Source organism: Idiotropiscis lumnitzeri, chromosome 3 (assembly GCF_059441095.1).
Source record: "Idiotropiscis lumnitzeri isolate Australia: NSW breed Sydney's pygmy pipehorse chromosome 3, RoL_Ilum_1.0, whole genome shotgun sequence".
NCBI lineage: Eukaryota > Metazoa > Chordata > Actinopteri > Syngnathiformes > Syngnathidae > Idiotropiscis > Idiotropiscis lumnitzeri.
This window is the reverse complement of record NC_142393.1, coordinates 368,883-393,496: the sequence shown is the minus strand read 5'-3', so window position 1 is coordinate 393,496 and position 24,614 is coordinate 368,883. Positions and strand designations below refer to the sequence as shown.

The 24,614-nt window shown below is 51.4% G+C and overlaps 1 protein-coding gene across 11 annotated transcripts in view; it reads right to left on the bottom strand.

The window, feature by feature from the left end:
* The window catches only part of camta1a (calmodulin binding transcription activator 1a), a 218,991-nt gene that overhangs the window by 111,559 nt on the left and 82,818 nt on the right, over positions 1–24,614 (bottom strand). For all 11 annotated transcript variants that reach the window (XM_088291832.1, XM_088291837.1, XM_088291827.1 and 8 more), the window contains one exon: positions 18,196–18,263. In XM_088291832.1, coding sequence (XP_088147958.1) covers positions 18,196–18,263 — 68 coding nt within the window. The remainder of the gene's footprint in view (positions 1–18,195; positions 18,264–24,614) is intronic.

Below are 24,614 nucleotides of genomic sequence, written 5' to 3'. Positions count from 1 at the left end.
GTTGCTGTGCGCCTGACCGGATTATACTGACGCCTCTTCTGTTTTCATTTTAGAGGGCTGTTCTTCCTTAAAAAAAAAAAAAAAAAAATCGCCAAAAACTTTGTTTTGGGGTGAGGAGGCCGGAATAGATAAACGACATTTGCATTTATTTGAATGCAGAACGATGCTTTGAGGTGTGAGTGAGCTCATGCAACAAATCCAGCTCGTATCTCAAAGTTGTTTGCTTTTGCAGGGTTAGAACAAAGCAGAGTTCTTGTCGGCGTGGCTCTACTTTTGTCCAAATGGCGTGTCGGCCATGGAACACGCCATTTTTGGTGAATGTCTCTGAAGAAGCTTCAGCGTGCAGCAGAGCGAAGGAAAACGACAGAATGGAAAAGTCGTGACGTCCACCGAGGTTATCGGCGAGAACGCGTTTGGCAACGGGTTGATCGTGCTCTCTCTCATCATCGCATGTCGGAGATCACTCGGAGATCACGGTCTATCAGCTGGGTTTCTCACCCTAACTCATGCGCACACGCACTTGAGTGAGCGTAAGTCAAGTCCACTTCTCGTGAGCAGACGTGAGGCCGTGCGCAGCCAATGACGCTGAGCGAGTGCGCGCGTCTGCGTCTGCCTTTGTTTATCTACCTGTGTCCAGCTCGCGACACGGCGCACATCTGAATATGCTCATCAAGCGCCGCTCCAATCATGGCCACCTCTGCCGGCTCATTTTCAAAGTTCGGCCGACCATGACGAGCTCGCACGGTAAATCACTTTAATGCACTCGCCACCACAAATGATCCACGGCCGCTCTGTCTCTCTCTCTCTCTCCTTCTCTTCCTTGAACATACGTGCACGTCCACGTGCAAATTCTGCCTGCTTGTGCTCCGGAGGCTCCAAGCATCCCTAGCCAAGAGGTCTGCCGCCGCTCTGAGCTCGTCCGCCGGCCACAGCGGCGAACGTGACTCGTGCACACGCCCTCCAGCCGCTTTGACGCGGACGCGGCCTGATTGACGGCTTCCTCCATATTTGACACGCCCGCTCATCAGTCACCTCTGCAGCAGTGAGAATTTGGGTGATTGACGGTCGTCAAAGCAACGGTCGACACCGGGAGCCGAGAATGCTTGCGAGCCGCGACTCCAGATTGGGCAAAGGGAGACTTCTCTTCAATGGGATCCATGTTTTATTCATCACGGCGGTGCGTGCACTTGCGACTGTATCATAAATTGCTCGGATTTCTTTCCAACAATAAATTCAGCTGGGTTTTCTTTCAACAATGATGTGGAGAGGCGAGCATGGGGGGGGGCAGACCAGGCAGGATGTGTGAAGACGAAGATTTTGTTCTCGGAAAATAAAAGGCGGCAACGATCTCTGGTTGTGATCACAGAGACTGGGCCACGCTTTTTTTTTAATTTTTTTTATCAAAGTCACCCAGACTGATTCCTTCCAACAAACACGCTTCTGACGAGTCGGAATTCATTCATTCATTCGGGAGCAAAAACTCTCCAATAATCTGGGCCGCAATCATTGACTGAGTCGCACAACAGCGAGCCAGCATCTTTCGGAGCGGTCGCCATGTCGGCTTTCTAGAAAAGCTTGCAAAGACTTCATGACCTTTACGAAAACATGATGGAGCGAACCAAAAACCTTGCGCATGTCACGTGGGCAGATTGAGCGGGATGAACCTCAAATGAGGAATTGACGGGCCGCACTCAACTTTCTTCTTCTGATGAGAATTTGTTGCGCAATCGTCGGTCACCAACGGCAACGCGGACTCGATGCCACTTTGGAAGGCAACCCAAATCAAACGTGGAGCCGAGCCGCACGAACAATTTCACCGAGCGGCCGACGGGGACGACCATCGCACGCTGACCCGTCCGCCGTTGTCATGGCGATCGGCAACTTCCGGAAGCGCATTCCTTGACTTTGAGCCTCACGCTCACAAAGAGTTCTCGTCCGCACAGGATGGGCGTGTGCGCAAGGAAAAAATAAAAATTCCCCTAACATTTAACGCGACTGTCCCCACGAGGCCGGACCAGAATGATTTGTGTGAGTTTGTAAGCATGTCCGAACGGGTGCGCCCCATTATTGAGGTGGGGCGCCTGTCACGGAGACGTGACGACACCAGACATCGTATACAAGCGGGAAACTAACGAAGGAGAAAGATGTCAAGAGCGCCGAAGGTGTCAAGGCAGCCGTGGCGTCGGCGGGCAGGAGCAGTAAAGAAAAGCTCGTGGCCGACACAACTTGAAGATTGCCGTTAAAGTCGGGCTGTTTATGGGAGGCTTTGTGTGTCGGAGGAGAAGATCGTAAAGGCTTGGTCTGACTGCCATCGATTTATTTCCTTCGTTAGGGCGATGACACCGCCCGCTTATGATGTCCTCGCGCCGACTGTAATTACACAGCGCTTTTGTCTCTGTCGATGTCACTTTGTGAGTTTAATGACGTCGCATTGGGTTGTCGAGTCGCGGCAAGAGCAAAGCCATGATGTAGGGCAAAAATCATCAGCGGAACGTCCACTTTTCAAGTTGTCCGGGGCAGAACTCATTATTTCGCGAAGAAGCACATGCGCAAAGGCGAATGGAGAATCGATGGAAATGACGACTTGGGACACGTTGGGGCCAAAGTCAGAAGGAGGCGACTGCGATTGTGACGAGGGCCTTCATGGAAATGAAACACCTGGCTTCAACCTTACAAAATCAGTCCCCAGGTGCTCCGGTTGACGGAGCGTCCGACAGTGCGAGGATGTGCGACTCACGACGGGTACGTTGGCGTACGTATATGATAGGTGGAGGTTCAGGGGGGGCAGCGCCGTGTGAAGGTGACCCTTGAGGGGACGAGGAGGAGGGAGAGGCCACCTGCTTGCGAGTGTTGGCAAAATGAGGGTGACAGCCTTCCGCCTGTGTGACAACGCGCCGCTTGCAGACCCCATCTGCCCGACCCCCTTTGGGACTTCAGCGCCGCCACGGGGGACCCGATGACCGTCGCTGTCTGTCGCCGACTCCGCCACCCGTCCTGTCCGCAGTCGTCGGATTGGGCTAAAAGTAGCGCCGATCCCCTCCGATCGGCCTCCATTCAGGACCGACGAAAGACAGCCGACGGCCATTTCAACGGGTTTCCACGCTGTCAAGCGGCCGAGCTCGGCCTGACAAAGTTCGTTAGCGGCCCATTTTTGTCCTCGGCAAAAAGTCATCATGGTGTCCCGTCGCAGCGATGATCAGCGGCCAACAACAAAAGCATTTGGCAGCTCACAAGTGGTCAGTGCGTTCGCGCTGCGTCCATCGTCGGCTGGAACGCAAACGCAACTGCTTTCTTCGTGAAAAGTTGTGAATCTCTTTTTTGGATGTTTCTCCACGAACTTTGCTTCATGTTCTTCTTTTTCTTATTTTACTTATTTAAAAACATGACTTTGGGAGGCCGGAACGGATTAGTGGCATTTGCATTTATATCAAATTGGCAAAACTCATTTGAGTGACGAACGCGCCGGTGGACAAATTCGTTGTGGATCAGCGTATGAAGATTACATTTGCGCAGATGACAAGAACGACTAAAAGATGCGGCGCCATAAAGTGTCCAAAATGATGTGGAAAAAAATCGGATGCGACGAACTGAAGCCGCCGAGATCGGAACAAACACAGATTGTGAACACACACACGGTCGGCCTTCGTTCATCCTTCGAGGCGCTGCGGCGCTCTTGAAATCTTCTGCTCTGTTAAACGTGCAAATTGACAGGCCTCATTATGCATCGCGAACACACGGATCCATTGTCGCACACGTGATGACATCTGGCCACAAAACGGAGAGCAGCAAGACGCACAACACGACAACATCGGGACGTGCCACCCAGCAAAACGAAAGAAGCGCACACGTCTGCGTGGCCTGCAAGTTGAAAGTGGCAGAAGTTGCCTTTGTTGTGTGTTCATCCACCGACGAGGTCGTGTCCACCAAAGACGCTCCATCCCGTCTTGATTGGGCTCATGGAGGCCGCTGATGTGTGCTCGTTCCAACCCGGCCCGGCCGGACGCCGAATTTCTGGGGCGGGCGTGGGGGGTGAGATCTTTTAAAAAAGTTTGATGAACAAAGGTTGGAGTTAGATTTTGGTCCGGCCCACAAATCGGCCCTCACGTGCGTGCGATGAATCTCCTCACAAATTGAGCAAACGACAAAAATGGCCTCCAAAGGCGTCGTTAGCGCCACGAGCAACTTTTTGGTGAGACAGCAGCGTCCGTTCAAGCGTGCCTGGATTTCCTGATTCTGACATGACATTACGCGCACCTCCCACATGCTACGGGGGCATACCATTGCAAAGTGGGGGGGGGGGGGGTATTTGGGCAATACCACCGACAGAGAGAACAGAGGGGAAGTCAAACTGTTGACCCACTTCAGTTTGCCAAAACACTTGCCACCATAATTAGATAAGCGGATTTGTTGGAGGAGATGATTGTGGTATTGCCCCCCCCCCTCGCACCCCCCCCTTTTGTGTTGGTATGCCCCAGTAGCAGGTGGGAGGCGCGATTTACGTGATGTCAGAATAAGGAAATCCAGGCACGCTTGAACGCACGCTGATGTCTCACGTCTCTTCTTACACCGTCATCCCGCGGCAGCGTCCTGCAAGGTCAGGGGCTGACAATTTTTAGGAATGAGGTCGGAGGGTCGAGGCCGGAAGGCTAGCCGGATTGCGGCCGCAGAGCGTGGGACGGGCTGTGAAAAAAGATCAAGTGGCCAGCAGCGTCTGTCTCGCGATGATGTCATCGAGATGAGGCCACCATTTGTGCCAATCGAAGCTTGCGATCTATTTTTAGTTTGCACTCCCTCGTCGCTCGCACGTTGACTGGCGCATTTCATTGAGTTCACCTCAGTGTTGGCATGGGTTTACGATGCCGTAAAAGATGGCCGTCCGATGTGGACTTGATTGTTGTCGCTCACTCCGTTTATTAGCTTGCAGCTGCAGCGCGACGCTTCTGACTGACGCAGATAAACGAACGTCTGCTAAATCATCGCTTATCTTAAAATGTCTGCCGGTACAGCAGCTTTACATTTGGCCAAAGCCAAGAGAGAAGAATGGATGGAGACCATACGGTTGTGAAAGGAGGCAGAGGACAGGACAGGACAGGACAGGCAAAGGCACGATGATCGGAAGAACCAAAAGGATCCGCCGACGACTTGTTTTAGGACTTTGCCATCGAGTCGTCGCGTCGTTGGCGATGCGAGCGGGTCAATACTAAAATCCAAATCCGATCTCAAAGTCCCGCTGACATTGTTGGCCAATTTTGTCCTGAGATCCGTCATTCGGCGGCAGATGGTGTCACAACAACCTTGACTTTTAACCGCCCAAATCCAATCAGCGCATCATCGATTCCGAGCCATGGACGCTTCATTCAAGGTGTTCTCGAAAAATCACAGTCGCAATAAAACAGACTTGAGGTCGCCGCGATCGGACTGACCTTTAACAATCCTACGAATTCCCAGAAGAGGTTTTGGGAAGGTAACGGATGGACGCGTGTGTGCGTTGCGGCGAAGGAGCTTCAAAGTGTTGCGTGCGCCGGCAAGTGGAGGCCGGTGACAGTGAGGAGAGGCAAGGTTGCTCTCATTACGATTATTCCGTCTCCCTCCAGGCTCAGGTGACCCCGACTCGCCCGCCCTCTGCCTTACACACCACTAATCATTCGCTTTTAATCACCAGGATATTCTTCCTCCTCCTCGCTCTCGCTCGCTCGCTCGCTCTTCCGGCCTGACTGTGTGCCCTCGCCTTTGCCAAGGTCCGGCTAATTTTATTCTAATTGGCTGGCGCTTGAGCCGGGACCCATCTGCCTCGCTGGCCTCCTCCTTCGTTTCATGTCCTTGCCGCTCTTTTTGCTTCCGTTTGGAATATCCAACCTCGGATCGTTTGCTCATCTGCTTCTTATCTCTCGTTGACCTTTGATTTTTCCTCACGTGCGAGCCTTCTTCTGTCGCTAAGACGGCAGTTGCGCAATTTCTGCCGCCTGCTTTTTCCTTCCAACGGGCGCAACAAATGGCTTTGGGATTGTCGACCAATCAAAGCGCTTTGCGCGACTGCCTCCCTGCGCTCACAATAGCATGAAAGCGAGATGAGAAGCGCTTCAATTAGCCAAACCTGATGGCCGCACTCGGACACGCTCGCTTTTTTAGGAGCGAGAGGCGAAGTTTTGTGCTCCGCATGCAGATAAGCCAAGTTGAATGAAAGCGATTTACGTTACGAGGATGGCCGACAAGATGACGGCGTTTGAAATAAAAGCATCTTGTTATTGCTCGTCCGTCGTTTTGTTTTAAAGTCCCGTCATTCCTCCTAATTTCTCCCCAAAAAGGGGGAATCTTCTTATTTGCGACGCAGCACATGAAATATTCAGCGCTGGTGTCTAATTGCTCCGCCAAAGAAAGCGAATCTCACGACGCCGGTCATCTCATCATACGCAAACGGCGGATGGAAAGGCGCTCTTACAAAATCCGCCGCTTTTCTTTTCTCCTCCGGATCAACAGCTCCAATAAATTCTCATTCCACCTGCTCGGAGAGCTTCAAATAGAGCCACAGAAGCAGAAACTAATGACTTTCTAATTCATTGACTAATGGCCGCAGCCTTGGGAGACAGCTGCAATTGTTCAACGGTTCTGCCGCTCTGACGGCGCTCAGGTCCACTTTAGATTCAGAACCAAAAGAATTGATCATTACAAGCACATTCAATTGAACCGTATCCCGCATAACAACGCTCATTTATATCATTTTGTTTTTGGCCCCCGTCGCGAAAACAAGAGAGGAGATTCATTTCGAGTCAAGCGCAACGTGACAGCTCGACTTTCTACTTCAAAGGTTGCGTTGTTTTGTGCGACCTTCCTCATTTGCTTGACGAACGCCGATCCCAAACCGCCGCGTTGCCGTCGGGATGTGGAAATAATCACATAATCGCACACGAGGGCACGCAAAAAGAACCACGTCGGCTTGCGTGGCGTCGACGTGGGCCTCGGGCGACCGTCGCTCAGAAGTCCCGCCTCCTCTCGCCAGACGGCCAAATTCGAGCTTTTCATCGTCCGCAATCGCCTCGACCTCGCCGCACGTCTGTTGATGGCGACGGTGCCTTCTGACGGGTCTGCGTCGCTAGCAACGAGACGGAAATGATCCGCCGGCGTCTAGAGCCGCACGACGGCGCATCAGAACACGACGGGGGAGGCGATTTGTGTCTGGCTCGTCGGAGGCAAAGCAAGCCATGGAATTTGCGTTCGAGCTGCGCCCGGCGATGATCAAGCGAGTCATGGTGTAAGTGCTGATGAACTTTGACCTCGTCGCCTTTCCAGACGCAAAGACGCACACGCAACAGCGACCACCGAAGCACAAAGCGTGCGATGCCGCTTTTGCAGCGCCCACGTTGGAGGTGAACGCGCCACGAAATCCGATCCAACCTGACGACATGCGAAGACGAGACAACGCATTGTTGGCATATCCTCACTCCGGTGGAACTCGGAACGAAACGCGAGGCTCGAATTAAGCCCTTTGGAATTTTGCGCTTCATCAAATTATTTTGGGATAGCAAAAGTGAGACTCAACAGGAGACGATCACAAAAAGGCGTCGTCGGACTTGAAGTGGAGCAACGCCCTCAAGTCATCGAGCACGGGTAGGCGGAGTCGAGCAAACTCACGTGTGCGTACGTTTCACAAAAAGATTTCATTAAACAATGAGGAGGTCCACCAAAACGTTGGCGATGAACACAAAAATATGGCATGTGCTTCACTTGCCAAGCATTTTCTTTTGCTGGCGTTTCAAAACATAGCGACTTCTACGTTTTTGCATATCAAGCAAATGCAGACGACGGCACCTCAATCACAAAACAAATAAAGACAAATTGAAACAATGAAGGACAGAACCTTCCGGTTGAGCTTTGAAGAGTCCATTTGCCGCTGGAAGACCCGAGATTGTGTGTGTGCGTTTCAGCAACGACTCACAGGCACTTAACGCAAGATGAGGTTTCCATAGCAACAAAAGTAGTAAATAACAAATTGGACAAAGAAATCCAGAAAACTCACACAAACATACACGTGAAAACAAAGAAATGATCAATCGGTTCCAGGAAGGAAAGATTTGAAGAATGTGTGTGTGTGTGTGTGGGGGGGGGGAGTTGAGAGAAGAGAAGCAGGCGTCGTTGACACGCAAGCCAAGCGATGGCGTCAGTCTCCTGTTTAAAGCACGGCGCCACTTAATAAAGCGTGCGAGGCTCAGAGCGAGAGCGAGAGAAAGAATGTAGGATTGAGAGAGTTTAGCCGCTACAGCCGAGACAAGGGAAGGACACGCCACCACACACAAAGTCAAGCACAATGGCCATTAAATCAAAAGCAATCTCTCTGCTGCTGGCACACACACACACACACGTGGGCCGCAGTACATCTCAGCGATGCATCCACCGACAAATGCGCACAGTGAACGCAAGAGTGACAAATGGCAGCACTTCATATGCTGCGCTTACTATTAGCTTCACTTTCAAAAGGGTGCAAGTCAATGTCAACAATGAATGACATTCAAGCACTAAATCCTGCAAAATGAGGAAGCGGCGGGAGTCGAAAATCTGGGAATGGGAGCTTTTTTTGGGTGTGGGAGATAGCAGAAAAATCAATTTGAGGGCAAGTGCGGTGCCAAGGACGTCCAGAAGGGCACGGCTCTGTTGATGTGTTCGTATCAATTTGCTTCCTGCGGCAGACGGAGAATGCCACAGTGAGCGGCGCCGCGTCGTCAAGGAATAGCGTGCTGAGAAAAGTCAAGAAAAGCGTACCCCAAAAGCGGGGTAAAAACGTCAACTTTCACGCGGACGACCGGTCGATGCGCTCGGCGCCTCGTTCGGCACGGGTCATGGGACAGCCACATGCACCGTTTTCACGGGAAGAGTTTATACGTCTTCCTTACACGATCAAAGCCGGTAAACGTAAAGAGACGCTTCATCGACGTCGACGCTTCAATAAGCGCTTTGCATGTTAAAATGACATCAGTACGAAAATGCTCCCCCCAAAAAGACTGATTTTTGGTTTTTTTCGGGGGGGTTGACGACAAATTGGCACGCGGCCCTTCGGAACTCGGCTTGTTATTTTTCAGTTTCAGCATCGACGTCACAGCAGGGAGGCAAGCGTCGTAATATTGCTCGAATTGCCAGTTGTGTTGCCAAAACGGCGAGCGATCGCCACCAAAATGCAAATCTTGTCCACTTCAACCTGCAAAAGTAAAAAAGCGTTCAAGCGCAATATTTTGGATCGATTGACATCAACCGCGATCACCTCCACAAATTCAAAATAACCTGCCCATCGAGTCTCCACTGACACAGACTGAAGCACAAACTCCGACTAGTGAGATTTCAGACATTTAGCAAAATTGAAGTCGTGTCAACTCAAAGGAGGCAAACAGCAGCTGGCAGCGGTTTTTTTTTTTTGTTAATTTCCTGATCAAAGAACATATCAACCGAGCTTGTTCGTGGAAAAAATGGCCCATCTTGGCTGGACCGATACTTTAACCAACATGTTCCTATTTCCAAGATTTTCTTTTTAATACTTAAAACATTTTGTGCTTAATCCATACTTGTAAAATGAAACGTTTTGGAAAGTCAAGCAAAGCAAAATCTTTTCTACAATTTTGGAAGATCATTTTAAAAAGATTTGAGCTACACCAGACAAATGACGTCAGACGCACTCATGGAAGTGAACATGTGACAGCAAAAGTGTGCCAATAAAGATCGTTGAGATGCAAATCGTACACGCTGACCAAAAAGCAGTTTACAGATGGAGACGTCCTCCACTCAGCATTTCAAGCATCCAAGTAAGAAGCCAGCCAGCACAAATGTCACCACTTTGAGGACAAAAATTGAGAGTTTGAATAACCGAATAGAAATGACGGGATTGGTTCAATCAACACTGACCCGATTTAGGCACAATCGCGGCACTCTCCAAGAGCAAAACGTAGAACAACACCTGTCACACGTCCTTCGAAAGTGCCTTTGAGGACACGTTAGCACACGTTGAACGCAAAATGTCCATTCAAACATAATAAGGATGCGCTCGAAAAGTCGGCAGAGGCGCGGTTGCGCCGACGGGGGCGTGGCCAGGTGACGCCAAAGAGGCCAAAGTTCACTTTGCGTCATCGTGAGGGAGAGCGCAACGTGTCAAAACATTTCCACAAAAGGAAGCTGCGGCTGAAAAGTGTGAACGTCGTTAGCGACGCTCTGTCGACATTGCAACAGCAGAGCTTTGGAAGCTCGCTGCCAAGCTGCCTGAGAGGTCCTCAATTCTCTCCTCACGATCAGGCGAGATGACAACCAAAAACCAAGCCACGCCGGAGCGCACACTGAGAAATTTGAAAAAAACCACAGCTTGCCTCCCAAAATGGACTGTTGCCGCTTTCGGTGGCTTTTGTGCGGCCAGAAACCCAAAAACAAAGTCAGCAAGCGTCGGCTCTCCCCGTCAGCCGTCAATGTCGTTGGAGTCCACGGCGGCTCGACACGAGTGGCGATAAGGCGCCCGTCCGGCCGTGAACTTGACAAGGTCTCCCTTTTGCGCTGCCGGTCTGCGCCGGCTCGATTATCGCTGACCATCTGAACCGGCGCCGGCTTGCCGCGCTCACGCCGAGTCGGCAACTGCCGGCTTGCAGATGTCGACGAGGCGCACTGTGCCGATTTCAACATGGCGCACCCCCCCTCCAGTAATCAGGTGTGACGCAACTTCAGCGCCGGCCACGTCGCAACCGGACGAGCGAGAGCTCATCATGCTGCGACATTCGCGCTCCAAAGTGGCTGCGAGAATGCGGCCAATGCCGTCGGCCAGCGTGGACACAAAACACACGGCAAAATAGCGAGAACCGGTCCTGCTTCTGATTGACTGATCTGAAATTAGAGATTAGAGATTCGTGCCGTGATTGGATAGAAACGGGAAACCAGGTTTAGCGCTGAGCATGTTGCTTGCGCAGAAGTCTCGAGGGGGGGGGTAAATAAGAGAGATGGAGGGCAGACAGAAGCAGAGAGAGAGAGAGAGAGAGAGCACGATGTAATTCTCAGGGCAAGTCACACCTCTTTGGCTTTGAAAAGCTTGGACATTCCAAGCGTGACCGAAGGGAGGGAAGAGCCTCGCATTCAACGAGACATTATTTGAATGTGGTGGAGCGCGGCGCAAATATATTCTGCCACAAGTCACATTGCCGACTGCAACAAGCAAGGAGGTTTTTTTTTTTTTTAGGCCTGAGTGTATACTGTTTTATAAATAAATACGTGCACACGGAAGAGCAAGCAACCCGTCGAAACATTGGAGTGCGCACATGTGGGATTGCGTTTTGTCTAAAAGGGCGACGTGATGGCTCCCTGCTCCTCTGGACCTTCGCCGCGCCTGATGTCAAAATGGCCAAAAGCTTTTAAGTGCTTTAAACTCGTAATAACCATAATGTGGCGTCTCCCCGTGGGAGCACGCCGTTCGGCCGAAGAAATCAAACGCAAAATATGGGGCGGCTCACACAAAAAGAAGAAAAGAAACCGACTCGCAGGATTGTTCTGCACCACAAACGCCAGAACATCCCAGTGGACTGGTACCCGACCCCCCCCCCCCTCCCCCTTGCCCTTCCTACAGGAAGCGGACGAAGGCCGCGGCTGGAAATGGGGCATCCCTGGAACGAGCGTTTGTTTGCGGAGCACGCGGGATGCGCCAAGCTCTTTGACGTCACCAGACTTGCATAATCCAGAAAAATAAATAAATAAATCAAATAGGTAGAAATGTCTTGGCCCCTGCAGCCATTTTTCCGCCGGAGGAGGCAATTTCTCATTGTGACGATTGAGAAAACGAGCGTGAAGCTTCCCGTCGCAACTCAAACATTCGCAACATGAGCACACAAATCCAAATGCAAAATAAAAACGATGCGAGACTTTTTTTAATTCAACGTCGGTCTGATGTGGAATCGCGCAAGTGTTTATTCATCGGGCAGCCGGCGTCAGCTGAGAGCGGGCGCGCATCCCTTCCAAAGAGTTGCGGCAGAGCAGAGGGACGTGAGAATCAAATGAGATGCTTTGATTGTGAACATTTGCGCAAGCACTTCGAATTAAAAAGGCATCGCGATTTTCTTACTTCATTTAAAGGAAGCGATGAATATTAATTACCCCATCTGAAATGAGTCCAACCTTTCCTTCTGCACACTCCTCTCCAATGCACACCAAAAAAAAAAAAGAAAAGAAAAGGTCTGAATTATTTATCAATTGCCTTTTATTTGAATTGATGAATTCAGTGATAAAATGAATGCGTTGCACTCCTCCACTTTTGTCCAACTTGATTCTCGAGCACCTCTAATGAAACAGTTGAAGTCGTCAAGGTCTCGCCTGGGGTGAAGCGCAACGTGAGCGAAGGAGCGTGCCGGGCTCGCGAGCGAACACAAATCTGTTAGCGCTCCACGAAAGTCCATTCGGCGACTTTTGCCAAGTCAACGTGACGCTTTTGGCGACAGGTTGCCGCACGAACGGCCACGACCTCGCCAAGAAATAAACACGCGGCTCAAAAAACACGCGCGATTCAATAGAAACGGTTTTTTCGGGCGGATCACACTCGTGTTCGAGACGCTTCGCGGGATGACGCTCTGAAGGCGCGTAACACGAAGAATAGAACGGCGACTGGTCGTGTTCAAGTGCTCATCAGAAGCGAGTGTGACAACCGTCGTGAGACTGTTCGGACGCAGATCCATTCATGATCGGTCGCCGAGGCAACAGCTTCGGCAGGGACGCCCGACTTGCCTCTCGCCAGCCGGGAGATTTTTAGTCTCTCCAGCGTGTCCTGAGTCGTCCTCGCGGCCTCCAGGAGGCATCCCAAACAGATGCCCGAGCCACCTCATCTGGCTCCTCTCAAGGCGGAGGAGCGGCGGCTCCACGCTGAGTCCCTCCCGGATTCCCGGATGGCCGAGCTTCTCAGCTTCTCTCAATGGGAGAACCCGGACACCCGGAGGAGGAAACTCATTTCGGCCGCGTGTATCCCAGATCTTGTGCTTTCCGTCACCACCCGCATCCGCATCGGTGAGGGTAGGAACGTAAATGGACCGGAAAATCAAGAGCTTCAGCTTTTGGCTCAGCTCCTTCTTCCCCAAGACGAACCGATAAAGAGTCCGGATCAGTCCAGACGCTGCTGTCGACCTCTCGCTCCGTTCTCCCAAAGATATTTAAACTCCTCCACTTGGGGCAGGATCTTATGCCCGAATTGGAGAGGGCACTCCCCCCGGTCTCAAGATTTGGAGGTGCTGATCTTCATCCCGGCTGCGAACCGCTCCAGTGAAAGTCCAAGAAGCCAACAGATCACCAATTGGAAAAAAAGAATTTGGCTCACGGGTGTTTGCATGCAGCATTGAAATGATGCCATCTACCAAGAATTTGACGAGCTCTCGAAAAACATCTCCACTCGATTGTTGCCCACGACTGATTTGGTGATGTGTCACTGGTCAAATTGAATGAAAACAAAAAGGAGGGCTCACGCCGACAGCAAAGCTACAAAAGGCGCCAAAAGGAAGGATTGTTGAAGGGTGGCAAGATGTTTTGTTTCTTTCAAAAGAAATAGAAGTATTCTGATATTGCATCTTAATCAGTCAGCTAACAGCTAACGGCTAACGGCTAACGGCTAACAGCTAACGGCTCACGGCTAACAGCTAACGGCTAACGGCTCACGGCTAACGGCTAACGGCTAACGGCTCACGGCTAACGGCTAACGGCTGTGGACGCCACAAAGACGCGTGTGTTTCCTGGCCAGGTACAAAGGTCGGCTTTGCCGTTTGCCGTCATCACCCACCAGGTGGTGCCGCGTCAGCAACTGCCATCTTCCGCTTTGGCCAAGCTCAGCGGCCGGGAAGAACGGCCGCCGAAGGTTCGGCAGGTGATTCGGCCGCTTCTCTGGCAGCCAGTCACAATCTATTTTGTCTTTTGCTCTTTACTTAACACAAGCTACGCGTCCTGTCCTGTGCTGTCCTGTGCTGTGCTGTCCCTTCTCGTCAGTCTTTCAAGGCTCAGCCCCCTCCATGGAGCGACTTGATGTTGAAGGAACCCGTGCCAAGGACACACCCGAGATTTCGGTGCATGTGGGGAGAAACACTTTGTTGATTGGAATACGTCCTGAAAGGAAGCCGGATGCGACTCGCCGTATGTCGGCAGAATCGCACCCGAACGGCCGACGGGGTTTGACGAGCTGAGAACCGGCATGAGATGTTGCGCTTTGCGGCATCCAAGCCGGTGGAGGACACCACAAACGACAATTTAGAGGTGCTACACTCAAGTGTGTGTGTGTGTGCGGGGGTGTGTGGGGGTGTGTGTGTGTGTGTGTATGTGTGTGTTCAAGAGATGTGGAGGCACCTTCTTAGTCAGCCAGTTGTTCGCTCCGTTGCGAGTGTGCACGCGTGTGACGGCACAGTCAACGTCGCAAGCGGCCTCCACGTGTGGAGGTGGTTGAGCTGCCGGGACGCCGCTCAGTGGCGCCGAAGCGCTAATTGAATGAAGTCTTTATGATCAGGCTGCAGAGGCAGCACTTTTCCCACGTCGGCCCGCTTGGCTGACACTTTCTCCTTGAACACCTGCTTGACATCAACTTCCCCCTCCACGGCTAAGCGGAGTGTCACCTCGTTCGCTTTGACTTCGCAACACACCTGCACTGAACTAAAGACGTCTTTGTTGGGGCAGCAAAATTCAGCTTTGCACGTCACTAATTTAAAAAAAAGGTTTGCCTCTAAGAGGTTAAATTTGGTCCTGATGTAAAATCGATTCTTGGACAAATTGAAGAAAAGAAAGCGATTTGATGTGCGGAAGTAAAACGTCTTGCCAGCTTGAAATACGAGGCGGGAGAGCAAGAACAAGTCGTGTGCTCCACTCGAGTGGTCTTGGTCAGAAAGAGTGGCTGGCATGAGAGTGAACGTGCATGCTAACGTGAACGCGAACTCGAATGCGATCGCAAACGTCGTCCGTCCCCGCCCACTTGCGACGGCTTCCCCGTTCTTTGGCCTTTCCTCGCGAGCGCAACAATCCCGAAGCGCCATGAAGTCCACATCTTTGGCAGAGGGTCGGCTCGGCCGCTCGCCGCGCTAATAATCGATGGACTGTTTGCGTTCTCCCTCCGACGGCGCGAAAGCAGCGACGCTTTCTCCATCAGTCAGCTGAATTCCTTCCTCACCTCCCTCCATCTTGATTTGGTGTTTACGCAATCTGTTTTCTTTTTTTCTTCGACTCTCCTTCGCACCTCGTCAGCTCCATCTTCCTTTCGTCTCATTGTGTAAATCGCCCCCCCTCATCCGTCGTGGCGCCATCCATCAGGAATCGTCCTATCGCAATCTCATCAATTGCCTTCCCTTATCGACATGTTTCCATTTTCCAAAGCGTTGTCGTTCCATCATATTCAGCCTTCTTTCCGTCATCCTTTCTCACTTTGTCTTGCTCCGCCTCCTTCCTTGCCTGTCTGCGTCCCTCGGTGGGCGCGCGGCCAAGCCCGGGTGGGCTAAGCGCCTTTTGTTTGGGATGCTCACGACAACGCGTCGCAGGAGCAGACAAAATAAAGCGGCGATGGTGGAACAAAATCAAGCCGGCGGCTTCCGCTTGCACTTTTGTTAGCTCGTTCGTCATTTGACCGCAGATAAGAAGGCTACGTTTTTGTCTTGGCGGTCATTTCAATTTTGTGCAAGTCCCATCAAGCGACAAGTTGATTTCTCCGCAGGAAGCCGAGGATTTCATTTTGAACGAGTGATGCAATATACGATTGAGAGTCTGCCAGCGGGGTTTATTTTGAAACTTGACAAGTCGCACATCCTCGCCTGCAGCAATCGTCACAACCGAAAAAGCCCCCAGGGAGGATTTTGAGCTTCCTCCCGGCATCTCGAAGCTTGCACCCGCCAACAAAACTTGCACGACGGCACAAAAATGACAAACGAAGGAAGAGCTCGTCCGCACGTTGGCGAGGCGGTTAAAGACCAAATGTGAGCTAAGCCTGACTCAGCATATTTGGAGTCATACAAATGTGAAGAATACTCACGTTAGTCTTTTTTTTTTAACGCAAACGTCTTCGATTCCTAGCTCGACACGTAGCAACGCCTAAACGAGCAAAATGCTTTTGTTGGGCAATCTGCGCACTTCTTCGAGAATGATTTCACTTTGAATCGAGTCCTTCCAACAAACAAGTACAAACCGTAAATCCACCCACAGAAGCTTTTTCCAATGTTTGCTTCCCGACACATCTGCCTGCCGGACATTTTGGAGCGAGGCGAACGTCAAGCGCGTTTCGAGGTGCCTGAAAGTGAACGAGCGTGTGTTTGAAACGAGCAACCTCGCGCGACCAGTAGAATGCGTCGCGTGGCTCCTTCCATCAAAAATGGCGAGCCTGTAAATAATGGAGTCCGTCAGCTCGGGCAGCCAAGTCGGAGCAACGAGGTGTCACCTTCAGACGGGCTGACGGTCGCAGATGACTTGGAAGGAAAAAAAACATGCAAAGTGAAGAAATGAAAGAAACGAGAGGCCGCTTCACATTTCATGCCGAGTTCGTTTGAAAGTCATCTTATCTCACGACGCTTCATCTTTGCGGCTTCGCTTTGCGAGTCGCCTTCCCTTTTGCTTTACGCTTTCCTGCCGCTCTTTCGGGAAATCTCTTTGAGAAACGCAGCGCCGAAGCCGACGGACGCATTTCCCGTTAACGATGAAGCCGAACGCCGTCTCGGTGGCGCGTTCATGAGTTGCCGCATGTTTCCAACGCGGCTTTCGAATGCAACGTCGGCGAGCATGCGCACGCGCACGCGCACACACACACATCCACGGCCGCCGTTCGCAGGAGCAAGCAAAGACTCGTTCGGAGATCTCAGGCCGCCTCTCGGCTTTGCTTTACTGCGTTGTTGGCCTCGAGGGTGGCGCCGCCGCTGTAGGTTTTAATAAAAGCGCTGTCTTTGGAAGCTGTCTGGAGGGACTCGGCTTTCATTTTGGAACGCGCCGCTGCTGCTGTTGTTGTTGTCGGCAGACGACAACGGCCTCTCGCGCCGGAATGTGAGGGCAGGAAGGTTTGGTGTCATCGGAACGTCCCCCGAGGAACGCTCGCCATTGTTTCATCGTTTCAATATAGGCGAGTCCGTGTGGGCGTATGCGTGTCAAAGCCAAAATGTAAAATAGTGCGTTTATTATTTGTTGGGTCCGATCACGATATTTGAAGCTGATAATCATTCATTGTCGAAAAAATGGTGACAGAAATTTGAACAACGGCAACTCCGAAACTTGATTGAGTTGAATTTTCTTGAAGCACATGTTTCTGAAAGGACTTTAGTGATTAGTGAACGCATTTTTAGATCTTAGAAAATGGACAACTTAGTTTTAAAAGTCTAAGAAAAAGTGCAAGGAGCTGCCAGGCTCAGCTGCATTTTTTATAATTCAATGAAAACAAACGTCTTTAAAGTTTACGACGGCGACTCGTTTTCTGTTCGTTGGAGTCGACTGACATTTATTCAAATTTCCAAAGTCTGTTTCTTGTTGCCTCCTGGTGTGCGTGTGACTCGAGGTGAAAAAGCAATCAAAGCGGAAGGCCCGAGTGCGGCGAGATGTCCCGAGCTCTGCCACGTGCGGCCTGAATTCGCCGAAGCGCCGTCAAAGCCGAAGGTGGGAGAACGCGTCTCTTGATTCCTTTCTGAAAGCGAATGTGGATCGCCAGACCGCGGCGCATCAATCGCTCGGCACGCCGCCGCGTGGGCGGTGCCCGACTCGCAATGGGACTTGCGACGGCAGCCCAAAATGGGAGCCTCGCCCGCTTTGCTGACGGGCGTTATTGACCTCCAACAAATCACGCTGGCCGTTGCTCCCGTTCACCTGCCGTCAGCAGGCAGCCGTCGCTGTCGCCGCGCCGCCTCCAACTCACGTCACCTCGGCCAAACGGCTCCTCGCGGCGCCTTGAACTCCCGCCCGTGTTTACGAGCCGCATATGTGGCGCTCCGCTCGCCGTGTGATCCTGCCTAGCTGCCAAAGTGACATTTGGGAGCGGATGGAACTTCATCTCAAAGCCGTTTGCCGCTTTCCGATGCATCCGTCCGTGAAAACGCGTCAACGGTTTCAAGTTAAGCGTGACGACGATGGCGTCAATTCTATACGTTCACATTGCGTTCATTTCAGCGCGTTTGGAAAACGCAAAAAGCGGCCACAAAGATTTGAACGCTTAAGAGTGGACAATGACTCACAATTTTCTTTTTCCAAATGACGGCGTCATGGTCTTACCTCGTTTTCGGCGATGTTGTTAGCCATTCTTCATGCTTTTCAAACGTGATCAAGTAAGCGGCGATCTCCTGCGAAAAAGAGCAGAGAGGATGGGGGGGGTGAGGCTTCGTTCGACATGTCATCTTTAATCATCTTTTGTAACACGCTCAGACCGCCTAATTGGCGTTCCGCGGCAAAAATGGCGGCGAGCTTCCAGCAGGTAAAAAGTAGCCGACGGGTTAAGCTAATGTTGAAGGTCGCCACATTTCCTGCGAGCATCTTTGTTCCGAAAGCTTTGATCAAGCTCAAGGACACCAAGGTGCTCATTGACGTCCGTGTCTTCCAGACGCAGCACCTTCGACAAGTTTTGCTTCCATCCTCCCCCAAATCTTTTTGATCTGCCCTTGACACGCCGCCAACCATCCGTCGCCACGCTCACTTTTGAATAAAAATGACACCACGGTGCGCGCTGCCGGCTCAGGAAAGAGCCTCAAGTTGTGTGCAAAGCAAAGCTCCAGATCACAGGTGTCAAACTCAAGGCCCGGCGGCCCGATCTGGCCCGCCACATCATGTTAGGTGGCCCGCAAAAGCAAAACGCGGGCATTGCTCAACACAAAATTGCAAATTGTTTTAAAAATTCTTTTTAAAATTGTTTTCAATCATGTACATTTGCAAGTTTAGCACCAAGCGACCTTTCGAAATAGAATTCAAATAATTGAATACTTTTGACGGGCTTCTGATTTGAAAACTGTGAATCCATCAATTTGTTGTCCTAATAAGAGGCCAGCATACGTTTGCTTTTTAGGAGTCCACGGGCAAGCCAGAACCGGCTTGTGCCCCCATGCTATTGAAGAACGTTTAATTTTTATTTTTTATTCAAATAACTCAAATCTGTCACTGGCATAAAGAGAGCAACAATTTGATGTTTCCTGCATCAGTCTGAGCGCACAAGAGAAGATGCTGGACCTTCGCTGGCCATCTTCTCACCAAGCTGACGGCCATAAATAAAATTCTGCTTGACAAGCCAATGATTACCAGCGACAGGCGGCAATTCACTCTTCAGCTAAAACATTTATCGCATGCTCGGACTGCCGAGCGCACTTGACACGAGGACAGACCGGCTGTCGACGTCCAAAAGAATTTAAAGATGCGCACCTCTCGACAAGATGAATTGTTTGGCGCGCTAGGATTGGAGAAAGAAGTCAAGTTCTACTGCCCAAAGAAAGAAAGAACAAAAAAGAAATTTGCATGGAGGCTCAGATGGCCTTTGTCCTGAGTGCGAGCTGGCCCAGCAACACGTCATGTTGGCGATTGGCCGTCAGGATGAGGCGGGCGCACCCGAGCGACGCGCTTCCAAGGCGCGAGACGAGGCCGAAGCTGGAACCGGCGGCCTCGCCTGCCGGTGCCGAGCAGCGCCCAATTTCCCACCGCACTCATCGCTTGACTCGGCTCAGGCTGAGCAAAGTACAACAAGAACCAGAGTGGCGCGTGTTTTGTGGACGCGTAAACACGCAGAGCAAATGTGCTAATTGTTTCAATAACAATTACGGCGAGCACAAGCAAAAAGGGTCACGCTCACGTTATTTTTATGCGTGCATTTGGAAGTAAATGAGACTAACGCAGCTCTGATTAGATTAATGCAAGCTATTCAGCGGGGAGATTGTGGGAGGGGGAGGGAGGGGGGGGGCGACCGCAGAGCCTGTTAGCACTCAGCCCTGCTCCATCACTCCTCTCTTAAAAATCCATCCGCAGTTCTCACGAGCAGACGAGGAGGGAGGCTGAAGCGTGGGCGCCTATTAACGTGAGAAAGGAGCGCCGTTCTACCTCTGGCGCTTCGCCTCCCCCACCCAACTCAACCCCCCCCCCCCTACCTCCGAACAGATGCCTGGGATAATACCGAGCCCCGACCAACCATAAAGGTGGAATAATCTTACGGCGAGGAAACAAACAAAAACAGACGCGCGGCCATTAAACAGCTGCAAAGAGACAAAGTTTGCATGGGCGGCATAATGAGAGGCTAGCAAACGTTCAGCTTGAGCAAACACGCTTGTGGGTGAGCGCAGGAAGGGGGGCGGAGGAGGTTGGGGCGCAGTGCTCAACGCTGATGGTGCATCAAAGTCAAGCCAGCAGCTGTCGATGAGCTTTGGACTATCTGTTGACCTCGACGCCTCAGGTCTGATCTCGGTCGCTGGGGAAATATGGAGGGGAGCCGCTCGCTGTACACACACGCCGCCTTGCTCAAGCTCACATGTCAGAGTTTGTCTCCGTCGGGGATGCTCGCTGCTTCCTTCCCGTTTGCCTCATCAACCACTCTGACATGATCCTGGCTGAGGTTCGCGCTCATCTCCAAGGATATGGCGCGAGTCGCGTCGAAAATTCCGAGAAGGTGGCGAGAGCCGCGGTCATCTCGTTTGCATCGTCGTTAGAAAAAAAAAACGTGCGTGAACGGATTGAGATGGAGCCAGCGTGAGTGTGCGTTTCTGTCTGCCGACTGACAAGCCGAGCATCTGCCTGACGCCGAAGCGTTCATCATTGTGTCTTTTTGCCTCCGCAGATCGGCTCCGACTTAACTTTTCAAAAGGAAGAGCCGGCAAAAAAAGGCGTTGAGATTTACGGCGCTGTCGTGCATTTCAAACCATATTTTCTCTCTTTCTCTCGAGGTTACAACATCTCCCCCCCAGAGAGAATTGGCTTTTGAAATGTCTCTCCGGGTGAAATTGGAGATGACACTAACTTATTCATTCGATTTCACTTCTTTGCACCACGAAAGGGAGGAAAAAAAGCACTCGGAGAAAAGATAGACCACGTGAGCCTTTCTTTCAAATGCTTGTCGCAATCGGTTGCAGTCACCACGCGCCCAGCGACACCTTGCGGGACGCACAAACGAGGGCGAGGTCGTCCGTGATTTAGGGAGCCGCTGTCCTGAGATGACCGCAGGCCTAGCGCGTTTGCCCCGCCTCCTCCTCGCAAGCAACTTTGATTTATCGGCAAAAAGCGAGGTGCGGAGAGGGGCGCGTTCGGATGACACAGCTAATCACTTGAAACGACTCCAAGCGTTCTCCACACGACCACAGACGCATTTGATTGCTTAAAGTTTAAGTCCGGCAATGCGATGTTTCCGATTGTTCGCGGATTTCGGTGAAGACGTGCTAGCGACGGTCAACAATTTCGCACCGCTGCAAACTGAAGATGGCGGAACGCTGGAATTCGCTGACGCATTCTGCACCTTAGCCAACCTCTCCGGCCCCAAACCGCGCTTCAAACATTTCATCGGAAAGCAAATCGGCAAATTGGCGTGAATTCAAACGACGACAAGAAAAAGAAGCAAACTTGTCGTCAATGACGAAGACGAAGAAGGGGGCAGGTGGGTGCGTTCTCCGTTTCATTTCATCGGACGTGGCGTCGGCACACATTTTGCGCGCTTAAATTCAGCTCGGTGACGAAAAAGCGAGTTGAAGGCAAAGTATGACATCATTGGACGAACTTCAACGTCCATGAAAGCAGCAAAAAAATGCGGAAGTGCGGCCCTCCGAAGCGTCCGCATGCCAGCCCTCAACGAAGCCGGAAGTTCGTGGAGGAAAATTAAATCAAACTGCTCGCAGCCCTCGTTTTCACGACGCAAGCCGACAACGTGGCAATTCCCGGAAGATAGAAATATAAAGACACCATTTAATGTAAAGATAGATTTTCATTTTAGTTTGTCGGATTTTGTTTGCTCAGCATCAGAAGAAAACAATTTCACAACGGCTATCGGCTGGAATACGTTTTCATCGCAACAAAAATGTGAGCTGCATTTTCAAGAAACGACAGCGAACAAATGCTCAACGTTTTCACTTAATTCGCTGATACGACAATTCCGCGTGAGGAAGGAATCGTTTCCCTCAATGCAACCGCAGCTCGTAAACGATGTGGAAAGAAGCCGTCGCCGCTTGTGGCCCGGCGTCCCGTCTTGGCTCGTCAATGAGGAAGCACAATTGGAAAAAAAAAAAAAAACTTTCCAAAACAAAACGCCGCTATCGATTGCAGTAAAAGCTTGATCAAATGAAACGCAAGCGGATGTGAAAGCCAAGATGAGCCAAATGGGTTTTCGGAGAGGACGAGGATGCCCGCGGCCTGCCTTGTGGTGAAGTCGGCGGTGTCAAAGCGGTGCCATGACCTTGGCCCGTCCTTGAAAGCGGGAAGGCGACGCTGAGAAAAAAGCTCCCCGGTGAGCTTGGTTTTGCGGCCAGCTGCTCGCATATTTCCTGCAAGGCGGCCCGGGAAACAAACCCGCCCGGAGGCCGGGAGCAAATCCGCCAGCGGGCCGTGGCCACGTTATACGGCGGCAACTAATTGAAATGCAATTCGACCCCGAGGAGATGCCAAGACACAGCAAGGAGGAAGCCGGACCGAAGGGAACCACAAAACGAGGCCGACTCGCTTCGACAAAGCCATTTCAAGCGTCAAGGCGGCCATTAAAAAGTGGGCGTGGCTGACATTTTTTCATTTTGTGCTACTCTGACGTTCGCACGTGAAGAATCGTTGGCGCACCAACAAGAACGCGTTGAATCTTGTTCTCAAAGACGTGAGCTCAAGCATGTTGACGTCCAACAAACGCCTTTGAGCGCAGATGCCGCCGGGATGGTCGGAGCAGAAATTCAGACGGCTCACACGGGACACACGAGAGAGGCGAGCGTGACGGAGAAAACGGAAACAAAAGCAAGACGACGAGCTGTGAGCAAACGAAAGGCAGTTGACAACCGCGCTCGGCATCCGTTGAAGTGTCGCGAGTCCCGCCGCTGGCTTCCAAAGATGGCCGCCCTCGCAACCTCGCTGACACGTTCTCTGCTCATTACGACTTCGCCGCGCTCCACTTCGCATTTTTGGCAGCGCAAGTCATGAGTTGACCGACAATCGACAGCAACGCGCTTCGGACGTCAAACTTTTTGCGCGCTCGGCCGTCAAACGCGAACCGAACGCAAAACGACAAAGAGTCACTCTTGCGGCTGAGCGTGTCGAGTGAGCTCCAACCTTCTTAAATCATTTCCCGCCTTTCTCACCGTGACGTGGACAAGAACGACCGCAATTTCCCACGAGCCGAAGGAAACATTCAAGCGGCGAGCGCTCTACAAATGAGCAGAACCACATTTTTTCAGGCTAAAAGAGAGGCCGAAAGTAGCCATGCATGACAGCTACTCGATAGGCAAGCATCAGAAAAGTGGAGCACACCTCCTTAAATCAAGCGATTTTGGTCGGGTTCCGATCATTTTTAGGGCGACACGCGGCAAGCCGCTGCGCACGACGTAGCACGTCGGCCATCGTCGCGCTACGCAAGCTTTTTTCTTCTACTTTGTCGAGTCGTGTCGCTTTTCTGAACGCCGACAAGACGCGGTGAGTGTTACCGCGAGCGTGAGGACGTCCGACGCTCAGCTGGACGGCCCAACGCCTCCAAGAGCACGGCAACATGAAAAAGTCGGCCATCTGCGGCGCGTTCCAAAATATATTTGGGCGGCGGATCGTAAAAAGAATGCGATTATCTTGAGGGACAGCGTGCGGAAAATGTTCAAGGCGATGAACGAAGGTGGATTTGCAAGCTTGAGCTGTTTGCAAACGCTTCAACTTTTTTGTTTTTGTTTTTTTTTGGGTCTGTCTTTAGGCCAGTGACACACTTTTCAAACGTAACCGTGACGTTTGCTGAAACTTTGGAATTGATTGATATGAAATGAACTTTTCCGAAGCCAACGTGTCAAATACGGCCGCTGCCGTCAACATGATTAAGAAACGGAGATTTTGGGTGCTAGTCTGAGCAGACTCAAGATAAAAAAAGTGGCACCAAAGTTGCAGGACCAGTTAAACAATTAAAAAAAAAGTCAGACTGGGGAAAAAAAAACCCATTCAAAGTCTTTGCACATTTTCGGCAATTACCTTCAGACGGCAAATGGATTTCGAATCTTTAAACTCCGACCGCTGGCTCTCTTTTGTCACATCGGGGGAGAAATTGGAAGAGCAAATGGTACTTAAAGCGGAAAAGGAAGCCGTAATATCCGACATTTTGTTTGGTTTGCTGTTGACAGGTTGCGGTGACGTTTGCGTTTGGCATGCCGCTCGTATGAGCACGCTCCCAAAAAAGTGCGGCATTCTCCCGGGAAGCTTTGTCCGCTTGCATGGCCGTGCGGGCTCACAATCGATGTTGAGCGCACTTGCCGCTCCACCACACAATCCTTTCCACATCCAATATGTCACAGGCTTGGCCATGCATTCGCTTCTTCTCATCGTGCCTCCGCGCGCCCCCCTTTTTTTTTTTTTCCCCCGGTGGAGGCCTCGATCGATGGACCGGTGACCAGAATCGGCCGCATTGCATCTTGATGGGCCGTGACTGCGTACGACACGCGGAGACGGAATTCACACAATTGCACACAAGTGGGACAGATTGAGGAGTGGCTGCAACAAATGGCAAGAAT